Source organism: Urocitellus parryii, unplaced genomic scaffold (assembly GCF_045843805.1).
Source record: "Urocitellus parryii isolate mUroPar1 unplaced genomic scaffold, mUroPar1.hap1 Scaffold_114, whole genome shotgun sequence".
Taxonomy (NCBI): domain Eukaryota; kingdom Metazoa; phylum Chordata; class Mammalia; order Rodentia; family Sciuridae; genus Urocitellus; species Urocitellus parryii.
The window spans coordinates 74,117-96,824 of NW_027551871.1; the positions used below are offsets into that span (position 1 = coordinate 74,117).

At 37.6% G+C, this 22,708-nt stretch overlaps 1 protein-coding gene across 1 annotated transcript in view; it reads right to left on the reverse strand.

Annotated features, from left to right (window-relative positions):
• The window catches only part of LOC144251590 (lysosomal cholesterol signaling protein-like), a 48,371-nt gene extending 26,421 nt beyond the window's left edge, over window positions 1-21,950 (reverse strand). Inside the window, exons 1-4 of the mRNA XM_077794426.1 lie at window positions 21,889-21,950; window positions 10,790-11,286; window positions 2,587-2,986; window positions 714-879 (exon numbers count right to left, since the gene is read on the reverse strand). Coding sequence (XP_077650552.1) covers window positions 714-879; window positions 2,587-2,986; window positions 10,790-11,255 — 1,032 coding nt within the window. The 5' untranslated portion in view covers window positions 11,256-11,286; window positions 21,889-21,950. The remainder of the gene's footprint in view (window positions 1-713; window positions 880-2,586; window positions 2,987-10,789; window positions 11,287-21,888) is intronic.
• Window positions 21,951-22,708: the final 758 nt, after the last annotated feature.

Genomic DNA, 22,708 nt, shown 5'->3' on the forward strand with positions numbered 1-22,708 from the left:
AGCATATTGTCTAATAACATATTTTACCTTTCTGAAAGTCTTTAAAAGAAACCATAGGTAAGTTCCCTTGGTCCCTCTTCTAACCTAGGTTAAATCAATATTTGTATCACAAGTACTAGAAATTCCATTGTTATTTTTAGGTTCTAAAAGTGATCCTTTTAATGATATAATTAAACTCATGAATAGTTTCCTTACATACTATTTCATAAAATATAGGACAAAAAAAGCAATTTGCAAAGAGAAAAATAACCACACATACATTCTTCAGATTATATAGTAGAATTGACTTTCAATAAATAATTCAGTTCTTTCATATTTCAAAATCTTTGATGCTGTAGACACAATACTCTTAGACACTGATAATTTGATGTTAATTAATTTTAGATATTTACTGCTATAGGTTATGTGGTATTTTGTATCTGGTGATAAATTATCATGAATATAATATATTTTTTTCCTCAGAATTTCCAAAGCTACCCTTCTTTAAATAACTTTCAGGCTTAAGTATAAGTATGGAAACAGAATACTTGAAACTAAAAAAGAATAGTAAGAAAGCAAGGATGACTAAAGACCCTGGATTAAATAACTATTGTTACATAATGTTACACAATACCTCCTTATTTACAATGAGGTAGCTTAGAGATATCAAATTATCATAGAAAGAATGTTGCTTTCTGGATTTCAATCAAACTTAGAAAGTAGTATATACATACAATCTCTACTTCCATGTTGAACTGTGTAGCAAAGATAGCCACTCCTGGTGCTACAGGGAAGACACCATACAAAAATGCATAATTTGATAAACTTGTGTGATTCACTACACTGTCACCCTTGTCCAAGGGTTCCACCATTTCTCTGCACAGAAGTGGCAGCACCAAGCTGAAGAAAGAAGAAATGCATAATTTACTTGGTATCAAGGTATGCTTATCCCTCAATAGTAGATTGCGCTAGTGAACTGGCATTAGGTTATTTTTCTGTTCTTTCCCAGAGTTGTATCTATTTGCATATATTCTATGTATGCCTACTTATGAACATTTTATTGAAAGAATTAAGAATTCATATTGGAACCATTTCAAGAGTTACAACATTCTGTAAATACTTCAAACATTGGGATGAGGGGAAAACATTATTTCTATACCAAAAAAATATTAGTAAAACTTGCAATTATAGCTGCTATCTTCCTTACTCTATTGGTTCACTGAAATATTAGAAGAAAAAAACCTGATCATTTTGGGGAAGAACTTCTTTTAAGAAAATAACTAAATAAACAAAATATTAAGAAAATAACTAAATTACTTTTTGGAAAATAACCTGAATTCTATTAAATGATTGGGAGTTTAAATGGTAATAACACTGCTTGATTAAATTCTAAAACCAGTAGAAAAAATATGTATCTTACAATTAATTCTTTGTGTGTGTGTGTGTGATTGTGTGTGTGTATGTGTGTATTATGTACATTCAGCAAAAGGAACTCAAACAACTGAAGTAGAGCAGAAAAATTAATGAAACACAGATCTGGTGAAGAATAAATTATTAAACAAATTCTTTTAAGATTTCATTGAAGAGCATAAAACCAGTGACTAAAATAATTGGGTTCTCCTTTAAGAAAACAGCAAGACCGAGGTTGATAACATTGTTATAGCAGCACCCAGAGAGAAGCTCCAGGATGAAATAAAGAACTACTCATTTAATTTTCTAATTGAAAAAAATACATATACTTAATAAGAATTTAACTAGAAAAAATTTAATTGGACTAGTTAAATTCTACTTTTAAGTTGAAGTTGATAATACTGTTATCATTAGAACAATATTTATTACTGTGACAATTTTATTTAATACTTTGTTTCTGAGGAGCATAACAGCAGTGTAAATGATTTTCAGAACTTTACTTTGCAAATATAAATACATATCTTATTGCACCACTTTCATGAACTTAACTGCCTATACAAGAGCTGAGTCCCATAGTTAAGTATGCCTCAAGTACTCTGAGTTAATATTGTAGTCAAATTATGTCACCTGCACCATGAAGTGTGACTCCATGGCTAATGATACACATAAATTGAAAACTAAGAAGCTAAGAAGAACTTTTTGACAGGTTAGGATCAGATATCCAATAATATTCATCAACATCTCTATTTAGAAAGTTCATTCAAACTCAGAATTACAGAATATTTTCCCAAATTCATGAAAAAAATTTGTTAAAAATTATTGTTCTTACATAACTAGGATGCCTCTTCCTTTAGGATTTTAATAGATTCAGAAATCCTGCAAAATTTCTTGAAAAATAAGATCTAACTAGGACATTAAGAGACAATTAACAAACTATATAAAAGCAGGATAAAAAAGCTAAAGGGAAACAGTTATTAATATCTGACAGTAAAATGCAAAGAATAGCCTACATGGAATAAGGAAATGAAAGACCATTTTTCAAAATGCACCAATATTCCATTCTCCTTTAAATCACAACTATTCTATAAGGAAGGATTAATAGTCAAAGGAAAAAAATAATTTCAGACACATCCTAATGAATTGGTTAAACAAGGTTTTTACAAAGTATAATTCCCAAGTTAAATAAGTGAAACTTACAGTTTAGCTGTGATGAGAAGAATTAGTACAACAAATGCTGACTTCTTCAGTCTCCTTATTTTTCCTACCATTGTAAGACCAAGATAAAATAGGGCTGCTCCAGAAAAAGAATTTGCAAGTCCATCAAGAAAATTTTTCATATATACAGGCACCTTTTTATCAAGAATAAAATTGAAGGCAATGCCAATGAAGACCATAAATACTATTGGGTTCTGTAATACACACAGGAATCCAAGTCCCACAATTTTTACTTTGTTTTGAGAAGCATTTTGAGAATCTTTCCACTTCTGGATTTCACAGAAGATAAACCCAATTGGGTTTAACATCATAAGAGATATTGGTGCCACCAAATAAATGTACTGAAGATATTCTGGGTATGTAGTTTGATATAAAGCTTCAACTGCAAAACAAAAATATTGATCTTAAAATGATTACCATAGAAATATATAAACATGCAAATAACATTTTCTGTTTAATTTTAGCATATTGCAAAGTTATCTAAAGAGTTCCAAATGACCTCATTATCCTATTTTTTGAAAAGTCAATTTTAGTAATAAAAAATTATTATACTAAATGCAATCTAGTTTACAAAATGATAACCTAAATTTTTTTTAATATTTATTTTTTAGTTGTAGTTGGACACAATACCTTTATTTTATTTATTTATTTTCATGTGGTTATGAGGATCAAACCTAGGGCCTCGCACATGCTAGGCAAGTGCTCTACCGCTGAGCTACAACCCCAGCCCCCTAAAATTATTTTTAGTAAAACATAATTAATTTTTACTATCTAGGATCTAAGATTAGTCTTCAAAAACAAACATAAAAAAGGCAGAACTGTAAAAGTTTTAAAAGAAACAATAAAAATAAAAATCTAGTATCAAACTAAATGTTTAAGTAGTAATAGCAACAAAGTGATTGACTGTATCCCTGGAGAGAGCAGCTTCATTGGAGTCATGAGGCATAAGTCAGATTTCAGAGGACTGAGGAAGGTGTAGAGAAAAGGAACTAAAAATGAGCACTGAAGTAATGGAGTCCACACTGTATAGGAAAAGAAGTAAAGATGGGAGGTGACTGACTGAAAGTAGAGAGGTCAGGGACTGGAGGCCCTTATGAAGCTCGAGAATTAAGTGCAGTTGGAAGTATAGGATTCAGAATAGGTCAGATAGTGAGTTGAGTTTAATATTTTCCAGATCACTAGGTCCAGAAAGTGGCCACGGGAGTTGTTCACTGACAAGGAGTAAAGTTATCATTAGAGATGAGGAGGCCAAGGGATCTAGAGGGCGGAGAATTTGATGGGAAGTTCACAAGGATGCTAAAGTCAAACAAGAGAACAGCAGGACTTAGGACAAAGAAGATGACAGCAAGCAGGACAGTAAAGTCTTCAATGAATGAGGGGAGATGGCTAGAATGAAGTCAGAAGATGAAAGCAATGAGGATGAACAGACTGGACAGATAGCATGAACTTCAAAATAGTTGTCAACAACAGAGTAGGGAGCAATGGATTAGCAGTGGTTCACAGCAGCTAGCCAGGTGAGGATGCCAGTCTCACCTACCTCTGGCTCAGGTGGTATGTAGGCTATGGGGTAATGAGTATCCTCCATTTGAGAGGGAATGAAAGGCAATGAATACTGAAAACCTGTGAAGACACTAAGCAAGTAGGGACAGAAAGTTGGATCTAACAAACGTTTGTGAGAGTAATGAAGTGGAGTTACATAAATGTACATTTGATAAATACACATTCAACTATACCTTCTTGGGAAAACAAAATCTTTTTTTCTCATATAGCATGTTCTCAAGTACAAACTAATTATTTCACCTTTTGTTCATTAAAGAACAATAAGGCTCAAGAAAAAGTCTGGCTATGTTAGAGTTATAGGAAATAGAATAAGACAAAGTATGTGTGCTGTGTATTATAGGTAATTTTAAGGAATTTTCCCAAGGGTTTGAGTATCCATGATGACTTTAGAATCTGATACTATATAAGATGTGTTTCCTTGGAGGGAGTTAAGTGGATTGGATCTGACTTCTAACAGTTTCCTGGAGGAGTTAAGGGTTGGTGGCCTGGTCTGGGATTATTAGGGCAATTTAGAGTCATGGAATAAATAACTTGGTCTGTGGGCACATTTTTGGCAGTAGGTCCCAAATAGAAAAACTGATACAGAATTGAAATTGAAAAAGATAAAACGTGGACAGCCAGTCGCCAAGGAGAGACTCAATCTTGTGGAAAAATGTAAAGATTAGGTTTCTCTGTTTATATTAAGATAAAGTGACACAGGCAGGAAAACATAGTTGTTTACTTACTCGGGATACATAAGTTCAGTTAATATCATGTGCATGACCCGTTAAAGTTATGTAACTAGATTATATAACCTTTAGAAGTTCACCTTGCTCTCATTAGCCAAAATCTTCTTTGTATAAAATTCACCCCCACCCCGCATTTTTCAGCAAAGAACATAGGAAGTTCTATTATATCTCCAAAATGAAGAAGTTAAAAGATATTTGATTATACAAAGTTTCATAATTTTCACTGAATTCTAAATTATGCTAGCTTTATAACTCTTAGTGGTTTTCTTTCATGATTCATAAGGTTCATTTTACTTCTAATTAAACATTCTATCGCTAAGAGAAAGATACCTGCTCACCACTCAGTTTTTAACTTGAGTGGATATTTTGGAAATGTCTTGTTTTAAATCTGAGTATAAGAATTTTCCCTAAGCAGGCACACTACAATGCAAAGGTGTTTCCTCTAACAACTTACAGTTGTATGATCTACTCAAAGCCACTTATATTAATGACCTTTTTCTGAAATTTACTTTCCTGGTACATTAGTAGTCCTCATCACATAATAGATTCTGATTGTTTTAGGAGCTCAATGCAACTTTGAGCAACCAGTTTTATTACCTAAGGCTGCCCAATCATCAAACAGTGTTTTTGCTTTCCTCAGGTTCAGTAACCTGAGGTCAACAACAAGAAGGGTGAGTATGTGGTAGGATGAGATATTCTGAAAGAAAAGAGAGACTATATTCACATGACTTTTATTTCAGAAGAATATTATTATGATTGTTCTTTATTGTTAGTTATTATAGTTAATCTCTTACTGTGCCTAATTTATAAATTTAATTTTCTTTTAGGTAGGTATGTGTGTATAGGATTAAAACATTGGTACCCTCAGTTTCAGGCATCCACTAGGGGTCCTGGAACATATTCCTGGCAGATTAGAGGAACCACCGTGTTTACTTTCTTCTTTGGCAGGATCTTCTTTATTTTCTCTGCTTGATTCTTACTACTGTTACTAGTTAGAAGTCTCAAAATTAGACTACCTAATGTATTACTAAAATACATTATTTTGGATTTTTTCAATTACTCCCTTCATCAATTTTATTTACTGTTAACAAATCATAACTGTCAAAAGTCAACATTATCCCACGGTTCTCACTGTCCACAAGAAGAACTATAGGGTTGGGATTGTGGCTCAGCGGTAGAGAACTTGCCTAGTACAGACGGGACCCGGGTTTGATCCTCAGCACCACATAAAAAATAAAGGCATTGTGTCCATCTACACCTAAAAAATAAATGTTAAAAAAAACAACAACTATAAAGCCTTTTTTTTGTGGTGCTGGGGATTGAACCCAGGGCCTTGTGCATGCGAGGCAAGCACTCTACCAACTGAGCCATATGTGTAATATGAAATGAATTGTATTCTGCCACCATGTATAACAAATTAGAATAAATAATTAAAGAACAAAACAAAACAAAACAAAAAAACCTCTTTTGACATAAACAGCCCAGTTGCCACAACTGAATTTGGAATTCACCTACCTCAGCCTCCTTAGTCACTGGGGTTACATACAACTGCACCCAGCACCCTCTTTTTCCTTTCTTAGTCCTGAGTCTTGGCTGCTATTTAAAGCCAGTCTCTCATGCTACTTCTTCCACCAAGTCTTCAGTTTACATCAATAATCTCTCCACTGGAATGCTATGGTATTTTGTTCCATATTAGTACCACCTTGGCAAATTCTAAGTTCCTTAAAGGCATCATTTTATGACCCACAGTCCCCAGCACAGTGCTGAACAAATCTGAAAATACTTGCTGAATGGGATTAACTTCCCATCAATGAATGCTAAAGTTTTCAGACTAGCAAAAATGTATTTTGTAACACACAATAATTTTTTATCTAATCAACATCAATTAATCCATTTCTTTTTAGATCAGTTTTTCATGTTTTTTGCTTTTGTGTGTGTTGGGAGGAGTTCTGCAGATTGAACCCAGGGGCATTCTACCACTGACCTACATTCCCCAGCCTGTTTTTGAGAGAGGGTCTCATTAAGTTATTGAGGCTAGCCTCAACTTGCAAACCTCCTTAGACTCACACGTAACTGGTGTTATGAACATGTGCCAATGTGCCCAGCTGTTTTTGCTTTTAGAAAATCTATTTTTTAATTGACAAATAAAAATTAAACATAATTATTTGTACATGTTGTTTGTATACATTGGGGAATGGCTAAATGGAGCTAATCACATACTTATCATTTTTGTTATAAAAACACTTATAATCTACTCTTAGCAATTTTAAAAAATATAAGACATTAACTGTAGTCACCATGTTTTACAATGCATCTCTTGAACTTATTCCTCCAAACTGAAATCCTATAAGTATTTTTTAACACTATGAATATTTACAAGCTAGTTACAATTGGGGTTTTTAAGCTCAGCTGAACAAGTGTTCAAAGGCAAAAGAAGTATAGTCTAGTGGGGGAGCAAAAATTGTAATTAGATGCTTATTAAATTACTAGAAGAATAGGGTTCAACATGGGAATTTTAGTCTATGTCAGCCATTCACTTGCATAATTATTTAACATTATATCTTTATCTATAAATTGGCATTGCTTTTCTGTTATCAATCTGAAGATGGTTTCTAAATCTGAAAAGAAATTACATATGAACATGGAAACCTACAGTAACTAAAATTAGATTTATAATCATTATATCAACTATTAAGTTCTAATTAATTAATGCTTATAAATAAGGCTCGTGGAGGGAGGGAGGAATCCCATTATGAGGACTTATTATATAGCTTTGAAGAACTAAGAGATAAAATTAGCCACCTACTGTGGCTCCTATTTTGATTCCTGCAGGGTTTCAATCTCTAGCAAATAACACAAAGACTCTGACAAGATCATTCTATTATATAATGGCATATAGTTAAATGCTTCATTTCCTTTCTGTTTACAGCTCAAGCACTAGGGCATAATTATGATTAGTCAGGGTACTTATGCTATCAGCATTGTTTGAAGAATAAATTATAGGACTTAACTATGCCCTATTAGTATCTTTTAATGACAGAGGCAGGGAACCATTCTGATTTGCTGAAATCAACATTTCACCTTGGTAGATTCTTGGTTTCTTCTACACTTGGATTTTTAAAGTACTTTTGAAAATAATTGTTATAAACAACAGTGGGCTTTTTAAAAAGTCTGTCATAATGCACTATTCTGTCACTTGAGTAAAAAAGAAAAATCACTTTAATGTAATTTTATAGACCATTATAAATGTCATGGTATTCAAAAAAGCAAATGTGACTACCCTTTTTCTTTATTCATTAACTTATCTGCCTTTTCCTTGCTAGCATTTTTCAAGTCACCTATAAATTGGACAGATATGGAATAAATGTCTTAAAAAGGACATCTTTTTAGAACTCCCAATTGATGCTCCTCTGTGAACAAGAGAGTGGGAATTCTTGGGAGAGGCTACAGAACAAACAGAAAGGTCTTCTCTCTGGAGAGGCTTCTCTGTTCACCCTGTACAAGGCCAAAAGGCAGATGGACACAGGCAGAAATAATAAACAACCTCACCCAGGAGCAGATATATGTCTATATAGTTCAGTATCACATTTTCCAATCTGAAGGCATATGAGAAAGTTGTCTATGTTATTGGGTTTTAGTAAAATTATAGACTACAACCTAATGTTACAAGAGTTCTTATTATTTGGGAGTAAAAAAAATAAAATAAAATACAAAAATTGCAACCCAAAATTGGCATAACATCAAAGAAATTTGGGCAAGCACATGCCCAACATGATTATTACAAGATTCACTAAAACAACATGGGACACAAGAAGAGCAGGATGAGAATGGCTGGTTATATTCTTTATTTAGATATTCTGCCTTGATAAAAAATTTGATTAATTCATCTAATAGATCTTTTTTTCATTACTGCTCATTTCATGGAAAATTTAGGAATACTATAGGGACAAAGAATTTTGATTCTTTCTGAAAATAATGTATAACAAGGGCTGGTTGGGTGTTCTGAGATAAACTTGGCATGTTATATAACTATGTGGCATAAGAGAATGCCCAGGACTTAGAATCAGAAAACTTAGGTTTGGATCTCAGTCACCTGTTAGCTGTGTGACCTGGAATAAAACAATCTCTGTAAGCTTATCTCCTTATTTGAAAATGAGGATAATAGTATCTGCCCTATTCAAATGAGATAAGTGTAAGAAAGTACTCTGTAAACTACAAAGTTACAAATGTTAGTTTTGTTTAGTTATGGGTTTACTAATCTATGAGATTATATGAAACTAATATACTTCTAATTGATGTCAAAGTAAGATAAGCAATATTCATTAAATATATAAACCATGGTACTGAGCCACTTCTGAATTTCTTATATCATAAATATATTGACTAATCTGTTATTAGTTCTAAGGAAATGGTCAAACACATTAACTCCTCGATCTTCTATTTCCAAAAATCTTTTCCTTTAAAATTCAATAACCTTAAAGGAACACCTATTTAGTTTGTTACTATTTATAGCTCAGTTACCTAAGATTCTAGTTTTCCATCTACTAAGGCTCCTGCTTTACTCATGATTTGATTTCTTTGGTATTTTTAAATTTTGGGTAAGTGAGATGGAGAAAGGTCAAAGGTGGAAAAAGGTATGAAGTATAGTTCACTAGAGTCTCTTTGGTACCAGTGGTGAAATAAATTGGGGGTGGGAAGAGAGGATGAAATGAATAGATAAGAAACTTAAAAGTTAATGGTAGAGGGGCTGGGATCATGGCTCAGCGGTAGAGCGCTTGCCTAACATGGGTGGGACCCAGGTTCGATCCTCAGCACTACATAAAAATAAAGGTATTGTGTCCATCTACACCCATAAAAATAATTTTTTTTAAAAAAGCTAATGGTAGATTTCAGTTGTATACTTTAAAATTCCAATCACATTTCTGCTCAGAAGATGTCATCAAATAAACCTTAACTGACCACCTTGTCTCAAATGGCATCTTCTCATTCCTGTGCCTCTACACTACTTATTTGTTTACAGGGGTATTCTTAGCAGCAGGCACAGTCACTGGTATATAACAGTGCTTTACGAGTGAATGAATGACTATATCCATACAAGTCATGTCTGCACATTGCGATTCATGATCAAAATACACATAACTTTAATTTTAAAATATAAAAAAGAAGCTAGTAGGTGTACTTTTTCTTGGTGACCGAGTGTTCTGAAAAATAGAGTACGTTTCCTTCCAAGATACCCCAACATCTCAATTTGGTTTATTTATTGTTTTTCAGGAAAACATACACATATAGAAACATAAAATTAGGCTGCTTAAAGAGATGGAAAGATAAAAATACCCTTACCATTTCTGTTCTTAAATAATAATTTAACTTCAATGAAAATACTCTGAAATTTTGAAAAAAATAAAAGCTTCAAAACAATTTTTAAAGTAAAACCAAACATATATATATAGTAAGAAAAATAAAGAAGGGAAAAATATCACTCTTAATGAGCATAAATTTCTAATGCTAATACTTAGTAACGACTATTTTTATATAAATGTAAGTTTTCTTTACATGATTTAAATCAGAATTTGAGCCCTTCTGGGAAATTATATTTCTTTCATATGTGATTTTTAAGAAGAAATAGAATACTACTAGAAAGAATATTTACAAAGGTTATGAGGATATGACCATTTATTTTAGGTAGGTGTTTAAAGGATCCTTAAACTCCTATGTTGAGGGAAAATTACAATCCATCCTAATTTATGATATACTTAAGATAAAAATATGAAAGATTTCTTAAATTCAAGAATAAGAATCTATTACTAACAAATGTTTAGATTTAAACCTTATATTTGTTACCTCCTTAAACACCTGAATTTTTTAAAAATTGAAAAAAAAAACAACAAAGAACTTACCTATAGGGTATCCCAATGCAAAGTCATTACTTTGTGTAGCAAAAATAGGGAAGAGTCCAGCTTTGCTAAATCGACTATCAGGACTGGCAACCAGTAAGGTTAATACACATACAATGAAAAACACAGAAGCTTTGCCAATTAAGATACTGTATAAGAATGCCCAATCTACATTGGAAAAGTTAAGTACAACCATGTTTTTGAATAATAAAGCCGGAAGTGCAAATCTGGAGACAAAATTTCCCAGTCCTTTAGCCTGTGTTGATGTTATGACATTGGCCCTTCCTGCTATGTAGCCACAAAGGACTATGCCAAAGCATTCTAGTAAGGCTGGAAAAAGCCTTGTTATTGACATTGAAGGTGAATCATTAGTGGAATTGAATCCATGTGTTACTGTGGTAGATGAAGTCTCAGATACATTGATGGCAATGGTTGAGTTCTCTGTAGGCAAATTAGAAAAGGAATCCATTTTCTCTCACTCTCCAACTCTGGTCAGATCTCTGAAAAGAAAAGAAAATTCAGTGTAACAATATGAAGAATTCTAGGTGAAAGGAAATACTGCAAATTTAGAATTATTTACTTATTAAACGGTTAAATAATTATACATACTTCCTTCAACGATCACCAAGGAAAAATACAATGGAAATAAAGTGGAGGTGGGGAGGATACTAACATTAACATTTTTAGTCTCTAAGGTAGATCAGCTCAAACATTTGTATTGCTACTCTACATTCCTATCCAACATATGTTAAATAAGATGCACAAATATTACAGCTGCAGTGATGCCCTGAGGCTCTTCTCTCCAGTGATCCACAACTGAGGTATCTAGTATTTAAGAGATGGGATCCACAGAGTCTCTGTTGTTGTCCACTTGCATCCAGATTCTCTGGAAATTTCAGAAATTATCAGGGGATGACCAAGGAGTCATTCTGAGTCCCTTCCAGAGTGTGATCATAATTGAGTATAAGGAAAAAGAATACAGTATAGCATCACTTATCAACTTTGAACCAATAATTTTAACTTTTCTATGCCTCACTTAATCTGTGAAATGGCAATAACAGTCTATACCTCACAAAAACGTGAGCCTATTCAAGTAAAGTCCTTATGATCACATCTGGTGAATTAAACAAAGCTAAATATAACTTTAGATTGAATATGAGAGCATGAAAGACAAAATTATGAAAAAATGATGGCATTCCATCAACCTACACATACTGACTGGCCCAAGAGTTCCTTTGTACCACAGCGACTTTGCACATGCAAAACCACTCTAAAACATTCCCTACCTACCTGTCTACCACTCTGTACATAATTAACACCTACCGATCCTCCTAAACCATATAATTAATTAGCCAAGTCAAGTCTCTTTCAAATGGAATGATTATCCTTACCTTTAACCACTTTTTTCTCATTTTGTAATTATACTATATATTAGAGTGACATAGAACTTATGTCTGTCTCCCTCACCAGACATTAAGTGTAACAGAAGAAAGAACTAAGCATGTCTTTGTTCACTGCTGTGTCCCTAACATCTAGCATAGTATCTGGCACACAAGAAACACTGAAAAAAAAAGTTCTTGTTTAATGAATCACTAAAACAGTATCTTGTACTTAAATAAGCTCCCTAACCTTTCATGGATCAATGTTCTCTTTCAGGCATTCTCTAGTTTGTGGAATTTTTTTTTTTATTGTTGGTCGTTCAAAACATTACATAGTTCTTAATACATCATATTTCACAGTTTGATTCAAGTGGGTTATGAACTCCCAATTTTACCCCGTATACAGATTGCTGTATCACATCAGTTACCCTTCCATTGATTGACATATTGCCTTTCTAATGTCTGATGTATTCTGCTGTCTGTCCTATTCTCTCCTATCCCCCCTCCCCTCCCCTTTTCTCTCTCTACCCCTTCTACTGTAAATCATTTCTTCCATTTGTATTATCTTGTCTTACCCCTCCTTTCCTCTTATATGTCATTTTGTATAACCCTGAGGATCACCTTCCATTTCCATGCGATTTCCCTTCTCACTTCCTTTCCCTCCCACCTCTCAACCCTGTAAATGTACATCTTCTTCTCAAGCTCTTCGTCCCTACCCTGTCCTTATTTCCTCCCCTTATATCAAAGGAGTCATTTGGTATTTGTTTTTTAAAGATTGACTAGCTTCACTTATCATAATCTGCTCTAATGCCATCCATTTCCCTCCAAATTCTATGATTTTGTCATTTTCTAATGCAGAGTAATACTCCATTGTGTATAAATGCCACATTTTTTTATCCATTCATCTATTGAAGGGCATCTAGGCTGATTCCACAATCTTGCTATCGTGAATTGTGCTGCTATGAACATCGATGTAGCAGTGTCCCTGTAACATGCTCTTATTAGGTCTTTAGGGAACAGACCGAGAAGGGGAATAGCTGGGTCAAATGGTGGTTCCATTCCCAGCTTTCCAAGAAATCTCCATACTGCTTTCCAAATTGGCTGCACCAATTTGCAGTCCCACCTACAATGAACAAGAGTACCCTTTTCCCCGCATCCTCTCCAGCACTTATTGTTGTTTGACTTCCTAATGGCTGCCAATCTTACTGGGGTGAGATGGTATCTTAGGGTGGTTTTGATTTGCATTTCTCTGACTGCTAGCGATGGTGAGCATTTTTTCATGTACTTATTGATTGATTGTATGTCCTCCTCTGAGAAGTGTCTGTTCAGGTCCTTGGCCCATTTATTGACTGGGTTATTTGTTATCTTATTGTCTAATTTTTTGAGTTCTTTGTATATTCTGGTTATTAGGGCTCTATCTGAAGTGTGTGGAGTAAAGATTTGTTCCCAGGATGTAGGCTCCCTGTTTATCTCTCTTATTGTTTCTTTTGCTGAGAAAAAACTTTTTAGTTTGAGTAAGTCCCATTTGTTGATTCTAGTTGTTAACTCTTGCGCTATGGGTGTCCTATTGAGGAATTTGGAGCCCAATCCCACAGAATGAAGATCATAACCAACATTTTTTTCTATCAGATGCCATGTCTCTGATTTAATATCAAGCTCCTTGATCCATTTTGAGTTAACTTTTGTGCATGGCGAGAGATAGGGATTCAGATTCATTTTGGTGCAAATGGATTTCCAGTTTTCCCAACACCATTTGTTGAAGATGCTATCCTTCCTCCATTGCATGCTTTTAGCCCCTTTATCAAATATAAGATAGTTGTAGTTTTGTGGATTGGTTACTGTGTCCTCTATTCTGTACCATTGGTCCACCCGCCTGTTTTGGTACCAGTACCATGCTGTTTTCGTTACTATTGCTCTGTAGTATAGTTTGAAGTCTGGTATCGCTATACCGCCTGATTCACACTTCCTGCTTAGTATTGTTTTTGCTATTCTGGGTCTTTTATTATTCCATATGAATTTCATGATTCTTTTATCTATTTCTACAAGAAATGCAGCTGGGATTTTGATTGGCATTGCATTGAAATTATAGAGAACTTTTGGTAATATCGCCATTTTGATGATGTTGGATCTGCCTATCCATGAGCAGGGTATATTTTTCCATCTTCTAAGGTCTTCTTCTATATCTTTCTTTAGGGTTCTGTAATTTTCATTGTATAAATCTTTCACCTCTTTTGTTAGGTTGATTCCCAAGTATTTTATTTTTTTGGGGGATATTGTGAATGGAGTAGTTGTCCTCATTTCCGTTTCAGAGGATTTGTCGCTGATATACAGGAATGCCTTTGATTTATGCGTGTTGATCTTATATCCTGCCACTTTGCTGAATTCATTTATTAGCTCTAATAGCTTCTCTGTAGACCCTTTTGGGTCTGCTAGGTATAGAATCATATCATCTGCAAATAGTGATAATTTAAGTTCTTCTTTTCCAATTTTTATCCCTTTAATTTCTTTCGTCTGTCTAATTGCTCTGGCCAGTGTTTCGAGGACTATGTTGAACAGAAGTGGCGAGAGAGGGCATCCCTGTCTTGTACCAGATCTTAGAGGGAATGCCTTCAATTTTTCTCCATTCAGAATGATGCTGGCCTGTGGCTTATCATATATTGCTTTTACAATGTTGAGGTATGATCCTGTTATCCCTAATTTTTCTAGAGTTTTGAACATAAAGGGATGCTGTACTTTGTCGAATGCTTTTTCTGCATCTATCGAGACTATCATATGGTTCTTATTTTTAAGTCTATTGATGTGGTGAATAACATTTATTGATTTCCGTATATTGAACCAGCCTTGCATCCCAGGGATGAATCCTACTTGATCATGGTGTATAATTTTTTTGATATGTATTTGAATCCGATTCGCCAGAATTTTATTAAGGATTTTTGCGTCAAGGTTCATTAGAGATATTGGTCTGTAGTTTTCTTTCTTTGAAGTGTCTTTGTCTGGTTTCGGAATCAGGGTGATGTTGGCCTCGTAGAATGAATTTGGAAGTTCTCCCTCTTTTTCTATTTCCTGAAATAGCTTGAAAAGTATTGGTGTTAGTTCCTCTTTAAAGGTTTTGTAAAACTCTGCTGTATACCCATCCAGTCCTGGGCTTTTCTTAGTTGGTAGTCTTTTGATGGTTTCTTCTATTTCTTCTATTGTTATTGGTCTGTTTAGGTTGTCTATATCCTCCTGGTTCAATCTGGGCAGATCGTAAGACTTAAGGAATTTATCTATGCCTTCACTATCTTCTATTTTATTGGAGTATAAGGCTTCAAAATAGTCTCTGATTATCTTCTGTATTTCTGAAGTGTCTGTTGTGATATTGCCTTTTTCATCCCGTATGCTAGTAATCTGGGTTCTCTCTCTTCTTCTCTTCGTTAGCATGGCTAAGGGTCTGTCAATTTTATTTATTTTTTCAAAGAACCAGCTTTTAGTTTTGTCAATTTTTTCAATTGTTTCTTTTGTTTCAATTTCATTAATTTCAGCTCTGATTTTGATTATTTCTTGCCTTCTACTTCTTTTGCTGTTGTTTGCTCCTCTTTTTCTAGGATTTTGAGATGAAGTATGAGATCATTTATTTGTTGGTTTTTTCTTTTTTGAGGAATGAACTCCAACCAATGAATTTTCCTCTTAGGACTGCTTTCAATGTGTCCCATAGATTCCGATATGTTGTGTCCGTGTTTTCATTTAACTCTAGGAATTTTTTAATTTCCTCCTTGATGTCTTCAATAACCCATAGGTCACTCAGCAACCTGTTGTTCATTCTCCAAGTGATGCTTGATTTTTCCTTTCTTCTTTTATCATTGATTTTCAGTTTCATTCCATTATGATCAGATAAGATGCATGGTATTATCTCTACCCCTTTATATTGTCTAAGAGTTGCCCTGTGACATAATATATGGTCTATTTTTGAGAAGGTTCCATGTGCTGCTGAAAAAAAAGTGTAACTACTTGATGTTGGGTGGTATAGTCTATATATGTCAATTAAGTCTAGGTTGTTAATTGTGTTGTTGAGTTCTATAGTTTCCTTGTTTAACTTTTGTTTGGAAGATCTGTCCAGTGGTGAGAGAGGTGTGTTGAAGTCTCCCATGATGATTGTATGGTGGTCTATTAGACTCTTGAACTTGAGAAGAGTTTGCTTGATGAACACCGCTGCACCATTATTTGGGGCGTATATATTTATGATTGTTATGTCTTGTTGGTTTATGGTTCCCTTGAACAGTATGAAGTGTCCTTCTTTATCCCTTTTGATTAGCTTTGGCTTGAAATCTATTTTATTAGATATGAGTATGGACATGCCTGCTTGTTTCCGCTGTCCATATGAGTGGTATGATTTTTCCCAACCTTTCACCTTCAGTCTATGGATATCTTTTCCTATCAGATGCGTCTCCTATAGACAGCATATTGTTGGGTCTTGTTTTGTGATCCATTCTACTAGCCTGTGTCTCTTAATTGGTGAGTTTAAGCCATTGACATTTAGGGTTATTATTGAGATATGGTTTGTACTTCTATCCATATTTGTTTGTTGATGTTACTAAACCTGATTTGTTATCCTCTTTGACTACTTTTCCCCCTTTACTGTCCTACCTCCCATTGTTGGTTTTCAATGTTATTTTCCATTTCCTCTTCCTGCAATGTTTTGCCAAGGATTTTTTGAAGAGATGGTTTTCTAGCTGCGAATTCTTTTAACTTTTGTTTATCGTGGAAGGTTTTAATTTCATCTTCTAACCTGAAGCTTAATTTTGCCGGATACACGATTCTTGGTTGGAACCCATTTTCTTTCAGTGTTTGAAATATGTTATTCCAGGATCTTCTAGCTTTCAGAGTCTGTGTTGAGAGATCAGCTGTTATCCTAATTGGTTTACCCCTAAATGTAATCTGCTTCCTTTCCCTTGTAGCTTTTAAAATTCTTTCCTTATTCTGTATGTTGGACATCTTCACTATAATGTGTCTAGGTGTGGATCTCTTATGGTTTTGTACATTCGGCATCCTGTAGGCTTCTAGGATTTGGGATTCTGTCTCATTCTTCAAGTCTGGGAAGTTTTCTCGTATTATTTCATTGAATAGGCTGTGTATTCCTCTGGTATGGAGCTCTGTGCCTTCCTGTATCCCAATGACTCTTAAATTTGGTCTTTTGATATTGTCCCATATTTCTTGGATGTTCTGTTCATGGTTTCTTAGCAGACTTGCTGAGCTGTCTATGTTCTTTTCCAGTTGAAATACTTTGTCTTCATTGTCTGATGTTCTCTCTTCTAAGTGATCTACTCTGCTGGTAGTATTCTCAATTGAGTTTTTAAGTTGGTTTATTTTTTCCTGCATTTCTAGTATTTCTATTTGTTTATTTTTTATTTCCTCTATCTCCCTGTGAAGTTGATCTTTTACTTCCTGGATTTGTTTGTCAATATGATCTTTCATTGACTGATTTTGCTGTCTCATGTCTTCCTTGAGACTCCAGATCATCTGAAGCATATATATCCTGAACTCTTTATCTGACATTCCATCTGTTGCAGCTATTACCTCTTCTAAAGTTGAGTTGACCTGCATTGCTTGTGGTCCCTTCTTTCCTTGTCTTTTCATACTGCTGGCGTTTCTTTCTGCTTGGTGCAACTGATGTGTTTTTGAAATTTACCCCCTATTTATTTACGTTGCTCTTGTATAGTTGGGAAGCCTCCCTTGCTGGGCTGGTAGTAGCTGTGCTCCTCCTCTAATTATGGTGGTCTGTCTACCTCGCTGATCGGTCGCAGGTCTGCCCCCCCCCTCGGGCCCGGGAGGCGGCTTTACTTTACCCCCACTCCAATTGTGGTAACGTAACTACCACACCCTGGGGTCGTTTGTCCAGATCTGGATGTGGGTGGCGACTCTGGTGGGTCCCTACTCCAATTGGTGTGACGCATCTACCACGCTGGCAGACCTCTAGGCCGGTGGGTCGTAGTTCTGCACAGCCCCCACTCCCAATGGGGGGTATCTGACTACCTCTCCAGCGATTCGCTGAGCCCCCTCCGGACTCGGGCGGCAACCCTGCTGCGCCCCCACTCCGACCAGTGTGACGCGACTGCCTGGGTGTTACGTGTCCACCACGCTGGCAAGCTACCTGGCCTGACTTGCCATTGGGCGGCAGGTCTGCCTGCCTGCACTACTTGCTCAGATGGCAGGTCTGCACAGCCCCTACTCCAAATGAGGTTACTTGACTACCGCGCCGCGAAGTCGCTGGTCCTATTCTAGGCGTGGGCAGCAACTCTCTTCAGCCCCAGCTGCGTTTGGGGTGTCATGATACCACGCCGGCGGGTCACTTGTTCTACTCTGGGCACAGGTGGAAGTTCCACTCTGCCCCCACCGCTCCCAGCAGGACCCTGATTGAGAAGCAATCACCGCCGGTTCCCTAGCCTTGGGCCAATGCAGCTTAGGTAGCCGGAACCCCACCTCTCCGATCCCGATCCCGATACACTCTCCGCTGGGAGCTGGCTCCAGCGAGCCGCGCGGGTTCCCCAGCCCCAGGCCAAAACTGTTCCGGGAGTCAGAACTCAGTCGGCCCAAGCTCAGCGCACACTCCACTTGGAGCTGGCCTCCGCAGGCCGACCCCGCAGTTTCCTCAGACCTGGGCTCGGTTAGTCCCGGAAACCAGCCTCTAGCTGCTCAGTGCCTGGCGCACGCCTTGCCTGGCACGAGCCCCTAGTAGTATTCTCCACAAGATCCCCAGTCCCGAGCCTGAGCAAGAACTCTGTCTGCTAGACGCAGGCAAATACCAGCCTTATGTCACCTGTTCCGTGGTTGAATGGGCTGCGATCAGTAGAACATGGAGTTGATTACATCATCTCTCCGAAATGGCGGCTGCTGTCCTCCTTTGTGGTCTGACCACCGGTATCTGGAACCAAGCTGGACCGCTTCTCTCCTCTGTCTCAAAGCCGGAACTCAGCACTAGGGGCTGCCAATGTACCACTGGCGGTGGCCCCCGGAATCCGTATCGCTGCTCCGCCGCTCCGGCCCCCTGCCGCCACGGACTTCAGCCGCGGGGCGAACGCCTGTCAGGCTATGCGGCCCTCCGTGCGGAGAAATAGAGCTCTCACAGCCGAACTTCACCCGGTGGAAATCTGTCAACTAGATTCTGGAGCACCTCAATTTCACTTGAAATTCCCAGCAAGATATCCTTTAGCCGTTTCACATCGACTTTCTCCCGATTAGTTACGCAGCTCACTGCGGTGATGCCTTCCCTTCGCCGCCATCTTGAGTCCCCCCCTGGAATTTTTTTCTGAATAATAAAATATTCTAATTTTTTTTCACTATAGCAACAGGCCCTAGAACACAAAATGTGCTCTAAAATGTTCTAAAGATGTTCATAAAATGTTAAAGAACACAAATATGTTGTAAAACTTTATGAAGATGTTCCAAAAATGCTCAACAAAGAACAAATTCTGTATGTTAATATGACAAAAAATTATCAGACTCTCCTCTTGCTGCCAGGGACACAATGAAGAAGAGGTTTGGATGACTCAAGTTAAACAGCTTTTATTAGTAATTTTATTAGTAATTTGAAGTTAATTGATAATTATTGCCAATTTCTAAGTAATTATTCTGGGTTTACCATCTAAAGTGGCCTTATATAAGGCAGAAAGTAAAACGGCTCATGCTTCCTGAAATTTATAATACCCTGCATGGTTAAGTTATCAAATATCCTTAGCACATTAAAAGACTCACATGGCAGGCCAGAGATCACCAGGTGATATATGGGGATGTGTTAAGAGAGTTTTCTCTATCCTATCCTTGTATAAACCAAACCACTTTAAAATCTTACATTCAATCTGGATTAGGACAAGTATTTTTCTACCAGGATTAGACAGGAGTGGTTCAATATAAACAAACCTGACAACACTCACGTACTTGAAGTTTACCAAATGAGCATCAAATTATATCCTGGGAAAGTTATTCATTGGTACAAATACCCATACTTGAAGCAGCTGGTAAACAAAGATGTTAAACATTTGGAGCCATTAAGAAACGTGGACTTGGAAAGGCAGTTGTAAAGAAGGTGATAAACTATTCCAGTCTTCTGATGTTTTTCAAAAGTTCTCTTTGTTTGGAGCATTAATAAGTCATACTGCTCCACAACCTCTTATTTGGACCACAAAAACATCAATGTAGTCCAATATTTTTTGAAAACAATTGTAACTAACAGTAGTTCAGTGAAAAGAATCTAACAGATTCTGGACCATAACAGTTACCAACACCTTGGGTCAGTGACTCTACCTCCCAGAATTTCAGTTTCCTCAACTGTAAAATGACAGTAAAAACCCTCTCAGAGGGATATTGGGTAGATGGGCTATTTTATGCACAGCTTATCACAAAGTAGGCCTTTAAGAAATGGTAGCAATTGCTATTAGAAGCTATAGTCCTAATAAGAATGGTAACAAAGTTAATAAAATGTATTCCTGGTTCTCCAAACATACTAGGTATTAAAGATCCTACAACTAAACTAGAGGATAGCATATGTCATGAAGTTATCAGCTTCTGTTTTATAATCAAATTAAGGGAGGTTGAATTTAATTTAGTTTGATCTTAAATAGCTGCTAACAGTAAAGGGAGCTCTTCATTTTTCTCTCTGATGGTCAAAAAATTGTAGCAATGTCCAGAGTTAACTTTCAATTAATTGAAAATTAAAAGAAAAAACTTTGAAAAGTAACTTCTTCCTTCCTATGAGGTTTCTTTTAATGTTTTCCAGTATTATAAAAGCAACACCTGCTGAGGGAAAAGTCAAAACAATCAAAAGGATTTAAAAGTTTTATCCATCCTAATCTTTTTTTTTCTTTTAGAGGTGCTAGGGATTGAACCTAGGATTGCTCCACCACTGAGTTACATCCCAGTCCTTTTTATTTCTTATTTTGAGACAGGGTTTCTCTAAATCGCTGGCCTTAAACTTGTAATCTTCCTGCCTCAGCCTGTCGTGTAGCAGGGAGATTACAGGCTTGTGCCACCACTCCTGGCTCATCTTAAATCTATTTTAAACGTGAAGAAAATATGTTTCCAAAAGCATATTTTAAAAATGAACAGAAACCATAGCAAGGGAAGTTTTTAAAAATTACACCCAGTCTTTTCATCTATAAAAATAAGGCTTGTTACAGAACAAACAAGTTGACCTGTCACAGTACAAGACGGTTCACCGGACCAGGTACTGGAGAAATTATGTATACAAACTGCGTCTGGCTCCTTCATATTTGACTTAGAAAACTTCTGCAAACCACATAAATTGCAAATAATTATTAAGTGAAAACGGTGTGTGTTAACATCAAAGATAAAGCTGTAAACTCTTAGGCTATTTCTCAAACACGGACATCCTTTATCCCATGGGAAAAGCCCAATACAGTGAGAAACTACTAAAGAATTCTACAATACGAACAGTCATACCATTCATCCACTCCCACCTACTTGCTGGGGACCAAATATCCTCCCTAGGGAACCCATGGTGTGGAGCGCTGAGCATTTCCATCTTCCTTTATCTTCAGGGACAGACTTTAGCCCTTCCAGATAAGGAGTGCGGAGAGTCCCTAACTAAATACTGTCCAGAGGGCAGTTGCCACCCAACGCCTGGGAAAGCAGTGGAAATGGAAAAGGCAAACGGGTAAGAAAAAGGTGGTCGCTCAACTTTGCAGGGCATGGAAGTCACAAGGTCATGGTTAACTAAAATGCTCTAGGTACCTGAGCAGATGCTTTCAGGAGGGCAGATACTGTGGCCACCCGCGGGATAAAAGGAAGAGTCGGAGAATGACAGGGTGGATACACGTGCAGTGAGGAGCTGTCCACACTGGGAATGGTTGTTCTGCCACGGGAGGGAACAAGCCGCCCTTCCTGCGCAAGCCTTCCCAGGTGGTCCCACTCGGGCCAAAGGCAGGCGCTGAGAGGCAGAGGCGAGCAGACGCAGGCAGCTGGCCGCGGGGCCCGATTGCAGAGGGAGGGCCGGGCGCCGTCCACCAGCCCAGCCCCGAAGGGCGGGGGCGGGAGCATCGGGTGCCCGCTAGGCAGAGTCAGGGCTAGGCGGGTCCGCGCCCAGGGGCCCTAGCTCACCTGCTGCGTCTGCAGCCCTGCGGCCGCGAGAAGGGAGTCGGTGCTTGCCGAGGGCCAAGCAGCGAGGAAATCACCGTCATCTCCCGCCCCAAGCCCTCGCGGCCGCACGTTTCGAGAAAGTGAGGTGGGGTAAGCCACTGTGGCCGGGTCAGCCCCTCCCGGTGCCGGCTTTTGGCCCCGCCCCCGTCCCGCCTTCAGCCCCCGCCCCGGCCTCCAGCTTCGAGCAACCTGGCGCGCGCCTCGCCTGCAGGCCCGCCCCAGCCTCCAGTCGCACAGCCCCCGCCCCTTCCTCAGGCCCGCCCCGGGTCCCTAGACTAACCGCACAGCCCGCCCCCGCTTCAGGCCCCGCCCCAGTCTCCAGCTTCATTCAGGGCCACACCGCCCCCGCGCTAGGCCCCGCCCGGCCACCACAGTCTGCAGCCGCGCGACTTCCGGCCCGGCCCCTAGAAGATGG